At 39.3% G+C, this 10,145-nt stretch overlaps 1 protein-coding gene across 7 annotated transcripts in view; it reads left to right on the forward strand.

Moving 5' to 3' along the window:
- The window catches only part of LOC121942956 (chloride channel protein 2), a 169,437-nt gene extending 163,345 nt beyond the window's left edge, over nt 1-6,092 (forward strand). For all 7 annotated transcript variants that reach the window (XM_088078573.1, XM_088078574.1, XM_088078576.1 and 4 more), the window contains one exon: nt 1,040-6,092. In XM_088078573.1, the coding sequence (XP_087934699.1) occupies nt 1,040-1,234 (195 nt within the window). In that variant the 3' untranslated portion in view covers nt 1,235-6,092. The remainder of the gene's footprint in view (nt 1-1,039) is intronic.
- The last annotated feature ends 4,053 nt before the right edge of the window (nt 6,093-10,145 follow it).

Raw genomic sequence — 10,145 nt, forward strand, 5'->3', positions numbered from 1 at the left:
CATTAACCTGATTCAGTTCACCTGTTCACTCCCTACTTAAACCCTGCAAACACTTTCACTCACTTTTTCATGATCAGCACACATGTGTCTTTGCCTCTCCCTTTATGTTGCATTTCCTTGAGTTTTGAACCTATGTGTGAAGAAGTTATGTTTCAAGGCTGATGCATTCTGACTGATGGCAGTACACCTCTTTTTCTTAAGAATAAGATCTTTTTTATTCTGATGGCATAAAACACCAGGCTGCAAGTGTCTGTGTGATGTACATTTTCAGTATCTACACATGCTATACAGAATGGGCAAACATCTTTAAACAGGGATGCATATACCATCTCTGATGAAGTCTTACCAGAACCACTGCCTGCATTCATATTCATTTTTAGACTTTTTCACCCCCCAAAAAATGTTGCAGGTGTATTCAAGACAGCAGTGGATAAAGTGCCTAAATGCCAAAAACAAACAAAATCAACAAAGACAAACCAACAAAGTTACAGAAAAACAAGTTCCCTCTTAGAGTGATATCTGAGTAAAAGTCTTAAAGTATCTGATGTTTACTGCACTTAAGTATTACAAGTAATTATATGACATAAAATGCACTTAAGTATTGAAAGTAAAGTATATTACTACTCTAAGAGAAGAAGAAAAAGACAGATTATTTTTAAAACTTAAAAGAAACAACAAAATCCTTGTTTTTGTCCTTTCCTCCCATGCCTTCATTTGTCTGTTGCAACTAGTAACTAAAATTCTTAAGGGAAATGTATTGAAGTAAAAGTATACATTTTATTTAGGAGTGTGGAGTAAAAGTGTAAGTTGACTGAAATATAAGAAACTAAGTAAAGCACAGATACTACAGAAACTACTTTAAAAAAGGAATTGTCACAAACAAATTGGATCTTGGACCTTTGGGTTAGGACCAAGAAGCCATAAATTGTGGTTAGTTGGCAAAAAAAAAAAAAAATAATAATAATCATACACAGCTTTTGGGGTGTGTCCTGCATGAGGGCATACGCTTGAGCCTTCTTTGTTGTCTTTCTCCATCCAGCTTCGCAAGGCCATTGAGGGCTCTGTGACAGTGAAGGGTGTGAAGGTGCGCCCTCCTTTGGCTAGTTTCCGGGACAGCGGCACCAGCAGCAGCGAGAACGAAGCCACTGAGCTCCACAAGCTGTGGGATCGCCACAAGAGCATGTCGCTGCCCCGGGAACACACCCCCTCCGAGTCCGACGAGAAATCCCAGTGAGGGAAAGTAGAGGAGGAGGAGGAGCAAGAAGAGCAGGTGGAGGAGGAGGAGGCATTGAGATTTTGAATCTCCCAAAGCCACAAACATGCAAAAATCCTCAGGGCTTCGGATCAATATTTAATTCTGGAAAGAGTCCCACCGCTAGCCTCTTCGCAACTCTTCATTTCTCTCCTCATCTACCCCTCTTTCTCTCCACCATCCACTTTGCTTCATGGACCCACCACTGCTCTCTCCGGGAGTCTTGCACTGACCAAGCCAGACACTCCATGCGGGAGAGGAACACCTCAACCTGTGCCCTGCTCTCCATTTACCCTCGGGAACCCACAGCAGAGTGAATGTGGATTTGGGGGAATGGGAATGGGTTGAAAGCGTTAAAAAGGGATTTTTTTTAGTAGACTTTGTTGTTGGTATTGGATCTTAAGAGTTGAGATCAAAGTTTGGATCTGCAAAAGATACCTTTTGAATGAGTCTTCCACTTGAGAAATTAAGCATCAACGACAAGGAAGACTAATGCGTGCTTGTACTGTACGTGTGAGTGTATGAGATGAGAAAATGTGAGCGTGCGTGAAGAGGGAGGTAGCAAACGACTATTTCTTATACATTTTTTTTTATTGCCTGTAGAACACATTTCAATTTTTGTTTTTCGGCTTGAATAATTTTATTTCTGACTGATCAGGTGGTCTGGGTTTAACTGGAATTTGCCATGGCGCCATTTCTTTGTAAATTACACTACAGTTTGTCCCACTGACAAGCACTGGACTAAGGGGACAGATGCCTTAGTTTTCTGTTTTTTCTTGCTTCCATTATACCTCTTTTTCTTGGTGTTTTCATCTCTTCACTGCGAGTCTTAATGGTCAGGTTGAGAGTACAGTCTATGCAAGCAGACATGCCTGTTGGCAGTGGCGGAAGCTCCTCTAGCCCTTTTCATAACATACACTCCTTTCATACTGTAGCTACAGCCTTACATTACAAAGACACATAGAAACACAAACAAGACTGCGGCGATGCACTCCAAGAGTCAAGGTTTTCTGCTTATCTAAATATAGCTCTTTAATAACCGTTCCAGAGAAGGTTGGGGCGGATGGAAAGGGCAGGAAGCGAGGGAGGGAGGAAGAACAGGGAGCAAATGGATGGTTGAAAGAATGAAGACATCATTACCTAACCAGCTGCTCTGGGCCCACTCATCAATCTGCATTTGATCGCCATGTTGGCTAACCTCCATTACTATCGGCGACACAGAAGCCCCAACCCCCCACCAGCTATATGATGTAATGGTGGCTGAGGCAATATATGAGAGCAGAATCAGCTTAAAGAGAAGCTTAAAGATGGCTTAATTGAGCGGAAGCATGGGATTAACTGGTGTAAAGACACTAAATGAAATCTCTAACTGACCAATAATAAATGGTCAAAGATGTAGTTTAACCATTTTAAATGTACCTTGTTTGCCACTACAAGTCCAAATCATTACGAAATTATCGCTCCAGCTGCTAGCTTGACGCAGCTGAACATTTGAACCTGGAACTCGAGCAATGAATGATTTATGGCAGCGTGGTTTCTGATTCAGCAAGCAGTCCGACATGACGGATAATGTATAAGTACTGTGAATTTAATAATTCATGTCTGCTGTAATGCTTGAGGCTCGTCAGCGCGCTCTGCTCATCGACAGAAAAGCATTGATTTGTTTTCCCTTTCCTCCATCCCTCCATGGTTTCCACTCCTGACCCCAAAATGCATCCTTTAAAAAACACTCCTTTTTTCTGAATCTTTTATTTAACTTTGTTTTTTTACCCGGCTAAGAAGTCCACTACTACCTACAGAATCTGCTCTATTTTTTGGATGCCTTAAATACGCACTCATACCCAGCTTCTTTGTGGCTTCCAGCATTGCATGGATTTTATTTTTGGTGGTGTCTTGTCTTGCTGCACGCCACTGAAAGTAAAATACACACGGTGAAACAGCACGGCTTTGCATGACAGAGTGCATGCGAGATTTCTTTTATATGATCAAAATGTACCAAAAAGCTTGATGGAAATGAATATGAGACTAGTGAAGGATGTTGTGTCTTAGTGTGTTTGCCATCTTGTGCCTGTATGTTATGTGTCTTTAGAGTATCTTATGTTTCTTTACCATAGACTGTATATAAAGATAGACAATGCATCCCTGCTTACCCTTACAGTACAGAAATGAAGCCAAAATATCCTGTCTATGGTTGCTGCCCTGCTGCACCGGTGACGTAATATGGAGCCAAAGTAGGGCTCTCCACAGTGTCGATTTCCCACCAAAAACCCATCCAACCAATCGCCAACAGCACCAATAGTCATGACTTCAAACTCTCTTTTAAAGCTTCAAATAATGAATTAAAACCGAACTTAGTAGAAAAAATGATCACACAGCAGTGTAAGAAGAACTATTTAAAATAACAGTAACCATCTTTGGGAAATATGTGACATGTATTTGAGTTTTTAGTTTGGCTCGTGTTTCATTGACTAACATGGAGAGGGCGGGGTTTATGACCTATGCCAGCCACCGGGGGCAATCAAGATGTTTTGACTTCATTTTGTGGGAGCTGTCATGTTGTCCATCTTTTTTATTCAGTTATGAGTCCTAGAACCTGGAAATCTGTTAGTATTCCAGCACCTTTGGTTTCCTTGTCACAAAGTCAGTGTGTTTTTTTAATGGGTTTTTGGTAAGAAGCCTGAAAAAAGTTCTGTGATTAACGCAAGCTCAAGAGTCTTTCACATTTTGTTCTAGGACATAAAAAAAGTCAGGAAACACTCCACTCGTGAACTTTGACAAATTTATGTGTCTTACAAAAAAATGGCTGCTAACATGTGGCTAAATGAGACTACAGAACGTCATCACACCAAGCTGCACCAAACATGGCTTTACAGCTATGTAGTGGTGGTGACGGGACCGTGGTGTAGTTCGTTAATAGTCTAACATTAGCTTTTTACTTAGACTTTAAAAATCTTGACATTGGTGTTCATTTGTGAAGATTATCATAAATGTTTGTCTACCGCAGAGTTTATTTTCTACAATTATCCAAAATCCAATGGAAAAATCCCATAGGCTTTTTGACAAGGGAACCAGGGTGATGCTAGCTTTCACGTCGGCCACTTTATGGTCTTTACACTATCTTGTTTTATACATGTAGAGTCAAAATATTTCACTTTGATTGGCACCTTCTATTCACCCACTGGGTTTTATGCATAGCCTGATTTTGAACCGGGGAAGGGTTTTTTGTTTTTTGTTTTTTTTTTTTCAAAAGATAACTTTACAGATTAATATATTTAACATCATTCCTGTAATATAAGATCATAATTTAATGTCTTAACCAATCATAAATCATTGACGATTCTCTTTTTGAAAGAGATTTCGGGGGCTTTTTTAAAAAAATCTTTGTTATATTTTATTTTTTCCACATTTGATGATTTAAGAGATTGATTTTAATGTTGTCTATGTTTTTTGCTTTTTTTTTTTAATCTTTTGACATGCTGTCTGAAACATTTCTACTGAGAAATTTACTAGTAAAGCGCAAATAATAACACTAAGGGGGTGATGGTTTTGTGATGGCTACCAAACAGGAAAACAAATATAATAGTAAAGCCAAGGGAAGTTAATGTTAAAGGGACCAGCATGTGGTCTGTTGGTGACATTTCCATTTCACAAGTGCCTACATCGGCTCCTCTTCTTTAGCAACAAGAATAAGCAATCCACTATCGTGTTCAGATCTGGTTTTTGTAGTCATACGCTTGCATGCGAGGCACTTTTACACACAAATATGTAAGCGGAGGGTGGATGATGCGTCAGCGGGGTGTGCAATTATCGCCATGGCAATCTGTTGTCATCGTCACCGCCCCACCCTCCACCCCCGAACCCCCACATCTGCTTGCCTCGGGGACTGACTGAGATCCACTTGTCTGATTTGGTTCTGTTCATTTGTTTGTGCTTTTCATCGATTTTCATTATTCTGCCTTCTGCCAGAGCCTTCCCCTCTGCAGAACATTTCTGAATGTTTCATCTCATTTGCTAACAGACAGATATAGACGAAGGTAGATGCATATTTATTAGTCTGTATTAATCAAAGTAGAAGTTGTTAAAAAAAGAAAAAAAAAGGTTAGTTTTGTTTTTTCATTCTTTCTATGGATGATCTACTTGTAGGTAATCGATTTGTGCAATAACTGTTGTTCATCTCATTTTGTAACCCGGTTTTAATTGATGACATGAATGCAAGATAACCTTATTTTTGTAAAGAAACCTGAAAAGATGTAAAAAGACGTATGTATATGAGGAGAACTGACGCTCACACAGGAGCTCATGTGTGATAAAGTGATATTTGAATGGCGGTTTAAGGGGGAAGGTTTCCCTAAAGCAATAAAATAAAATCTGTCAGGATCTCGCTAAAATCAGCACTGAGATATTTAAGGACACTGTTTGTACTTTTAGGTGTCGTTCAGCAGAAGAGAAATGGCTTGCTCATTTTGGCTTTTGGAAACCTTCCCCGTCTGGTCTGAAAGGCTCTGTGGTGAATCCTGCTGCATGAACTGTAGCTGGCGCTCTCATACAAGCACCCCCTTAAGCACTGACACTGAGTCAGTTTTATCACACTCCCCTCGTTCCTCTCCTTCAGTCTGAGGGGCTTCGATAAGACCAGATCCTCACATCAGCTGTTGAGGGTTATCGTTTATCCACTCCTTAGGGCTCTTAGGGACTGAACATTGTACCAGAGGCCTCCACTACGGCAAACCCCGAGGGCCAAACCAGACTGAGCTGAACAAAATCCAGAGCTATTTTTCACACAGAAAAATAAAACATTGTTTTGTATATCAGGGATGAATAAATGAGATTTTAACAAACATGTCTTGTTGAATATTTTTTTCTGTTTTAGATCTCCCAGGACTGTTATTCCGCAGCTGTCTGTCCTCTTCACTAACAGCTGGGAAGCACCTGGAGTGTTGTTTTTGTGTTCAGCTGATATTCCCAGTGGGGTAGAAAAAAAACATGTTAATGCCACAATAACGTTCACATAAGTTCATTTTTTTCCCCAAATTTTTTTTATAGCACAGGGAGTCAAAAGCTTCCCATTATATTTGTTCCTAGCCCTGCATTTTGATCTAACTGTATGAGAATATTTATCTGCCCCAATATACCTCAACCATTTAATGATGTGGATATTTTTTTAGGAAAATACAGAAATGCAGCTTTTGTTCAGAAACAGACAAATTAAGGGTCAACAAAGAAGAGCATATTATCCACACTGCGTCACCTCAGGATGTCACCTATGGCTCTATCTGACATTTGTGTCAAAATTGAGTTATTCATATTTTCTTATTCTGTGACAACTTATCAGCATTATGTGACATGTTTTAAAGTGATAAACATTGTCATTGCAATGTGGCTTTTATGGCTCTCATGCTGCATTCCCATATTTTATGACATGGATGGTAGAGATGGGAAAGATTCTTATGTTTACAGCTTGCGAGCATTCATGTCAAAGGACACTTTATTTTAGTGGCTGCAAAAGTTGCAGTGCGAAGGTTAAAAATAGCTTGTATTGACTGTAATGCTTTGTGCAAAATTGGATATATCGCAGCTATCAGAAAAATCAGTTTCTCAGTCGTAACTTATGACATAGATGTTGGCATGAGCAGTATTTACAAGATATAATATGGTAATATATAATATGGTAATTCTAACAACAGTGTGCCATCTGGGGAGGGGGTTATTCTTCAGGTTTCTGACTGGGTGTGTCAGTGTAGGTGGTGAGACAGTCCTTAAAAAAGTTTCTGCTTCCTCCGGACGAGTTTTCTGGTCTGGAGTGTAAAGTTTTGTGTAAAAAGATCTTAGGAGTGATTAATTATGGTCCAGTTTTGGGTCATATTTTCACATGGGTCTTAAATTTCGGAAATTAATGATTTTTCTGTTTTATTTCCAAATTCAAAATATTGCTGTTGAGAATTGAAGAGCGCATATTTGTTATTTTGTTCAGTATGTTGTTTAGTTTGTGTTTGCTGCTCAGGAGTTAATATTGAGTCTGTAGATTGTCTTCTTTTGCAATTTATTATTGTTTTTTTTTCTATGAGCAGTATGGATTCAACTAAAACAGAAGAAACTTGTGCTCCAGAAAAAGATAAGCACTCAATGAAGATCCTAGGGTCACTGATCAGCAATTATGACATAAATATAAAGGCCAGAGAGCAGTAATAGAAAAGAAAGAAAGAGGAGCTCATGACTGTTTTTTCGGTTTCTCACATGCTGTTATTCCCGAAGTGTCGTTGGTTCTGATAAAGGATGCCCAATTCTTTTTAAAGTAGTTATGAAGTCTTTTGAGTGAGCTGTTGAAGCGCCATCTGGGGCGGGGGTGGCTGAGAAGTATTACTGACAGACGCATGATCGGGTATGATAATGCTATGGATGCTTGGTCAGTTGCATCATGCATTCATACACTCAGTTGATCTTGTCAGCTTGTAAAGTCAGAAAAGTTAGGACATATTCCATGACCATGTCCTTCAGAGCATCCTGCCATGAACTGGGACACAGAGAATACATCCAGCCTCGGGGTTTGGTAGCGCCCCTGAAAGAGTGTGTTAGGGAGGACAGAGGAAGTAGCTCTGCTCAGCAATGATGTCCTTCTCTTAAAATACCTCATTGTGCAGTTTGGGTCCTCCAGCATGTGAGCCTTAATGTTTAGCTGCATTCACGTGATGCCGGAAAGTCCTAGTTTCCGACTTAGTTATGTTCATGTGCTTTGAGGTCGTAAAGTGAGAACAACATGGAAGTTACAAAGAAGATAGGTTGTATTTTATTGTTAAGAACGTTTAAACAAGGGGTTGATAGTCGTTTCCAGTTAATTTATTTAGATTTTTCTACATTATTTTATATATTGTATATTTTCTATGCTATATTTTTATATTTAATCTTGGTCTATTTTACATGGATAGCAGTTACCATTAATACCATATAACACTTTACATGTGATCAAAAATTGATATTTAATACATAAATAAATAAAAAAGTTCCCTACCATTGACCAAACACTGACCTTTGCCCACCACGTTTCTACATTTATGACATCAAGTCGTAAAATAATGTAAAAAATAGTGTAAAAATAGGTAAAGGTTTGCTTGCTTGCTATAGCTAATAAATGCATAAACTAAAATGTAAAACTACCTTACTTAAGTAAATACTACTAGTACTACTTAAGTAAATGATAGCTACTAGGAAAAAAATAACAAAATATAGAATTTTTTACCATTAATTGTTGACATTGTATCCATGCTTTTCGTCATTTCTGCTGCCGGAAATCAATCAATCAATCAAATCTTTATTTGTATGGCACTTTTCATACAAAGAGTAACACAAAGTGCCTCACAGAGATTAAAAACAATAACAGAAATGAAAAACATCAATGAAAATGTCACGCAAACGTCAAAACGTCTCGGGTATCATTGAAATTTCCCAATTTCCCACATGTAATGTCTTTGGAGGGCCCTTCATGTGCTCGTAACAAGTGAAGTTAGTCAAGTTCAATAATTCAGTGCAAGTAGTACAGCTCTAAACTCGCCTTAAATGATGTTCCTGGTTGTGCTTTCCCATGAGGGGTGTTAACTGCAACAGTTGGCTCGGTAATGATCTGCAACCAGACAGTTTTTTTTCACAGTCCCAATTTTGTGACTTTGCGATTGTTTCTCTTCAGTGTTTTTTTCTGTCACCTCCGTCTGGTGCATCTTTCTACACACACACACACACACACACACACACACACAAACATACACACACACTTCATTCTGTTGTTATACTCCGTGTGAATGAGGGAGCATCTGGACTGTAATGGGCGGAGAGTGCAATGGTAAAAGTTTAATGAGCTAAATGAGTTCATTCGTTAAGTAGGCTGCAGCTTCGTCCCTCGGTGAGTTTCAGGTGGGAGCACAATACCTCCCCTGGAGAATGTGTGTGTGTGTTTGTGTTTATGTGTGTGTGTGTGTGTGTGTGTGTGTGTGTGTGTGTGTGTGTGTTGTAGAGAGCATTTTCTAAGATCCAGTTCTGATTCTAATCTATAATCCACTCTAATCTGACTGCCAGTAAATCGCAAAAGTGATGTAACACCAACACCTTGATATCCTGTAACACAACCAGGTTATGAACCTGTGTGTGCGCAAGTTTCCAAAGTCTGAGCCAGACAAAACACGGCTGCAGTCGCTCATCTGTATTGCAATGAATGAGGTTAGAAACACTTGAGCGGCATCGAGCCCTGCTGAGCTGAGCGCCATCTGTCGTTGCTGACGCGGCCCACGTTCTGATGAATATTAAATAAAGGTGTCACTCGAAAAAAGTCTTCCTCCCTCCCAGTAACTGCTACAGTGTAGGAAGTGCTTGTCTCACTTGGAGACTGATTGATGTAATCGCTGGTAAGAGGTGCAGACAGGCCTCTGGAGATGACTGCACTCTGTTCTCTGTCTGAGCATGAGCATGTGTCTTCATCAAAGCCACATCTCAAAAACATCAGACAGCACACACTTTTGCTGTCTGTCAGTCTGCAGGTTTAAACGTAGATGCCATGGGTAAACATTTGAATTATTACAGCAGGTAATATAAAGGATGAATTAAAAGACCAATAATTAAACATCAGTTAGGTGTTATGTTTTTTTAACTAAGTGTGCAAGTAAAAGTAGTAATTAATTTGTTTTTAAAAAACAACAGTTCACCTCTGTTTAAAGCTGCCCAATTGAATGACTTTGCATTTTAAAAAGGGGTTGTTAGCACGGATAAACACAAAGAAAAACAACTCTGGGTCCTACTTGAGAAGTAGGTGGTTCTCTGTGCACCACTCTGCAAGACTGTTGATGTCCTCCTTGCACAACATTAATATAGCTATTGTCTGTGTAAATATATGGTGAATTAATGGCATCCT

The sequence above is a fragment of the Plectropomus leopardus genome, chromosome 6 (genome assembly GCF_026936395.1).
Source record: "Plectropomus leopardus strain MGB_pleo_1.0 chromosome 6, ASM2693639v1, whole genome shotgun sequence".
Taxonomy (NCBI): domain Eukaryota; kingdom Metazoa; phylum Chordata; class Actinopteri; order Perciformes; family Serranidae; genus Plectropomus; species Plectropomus leopardus.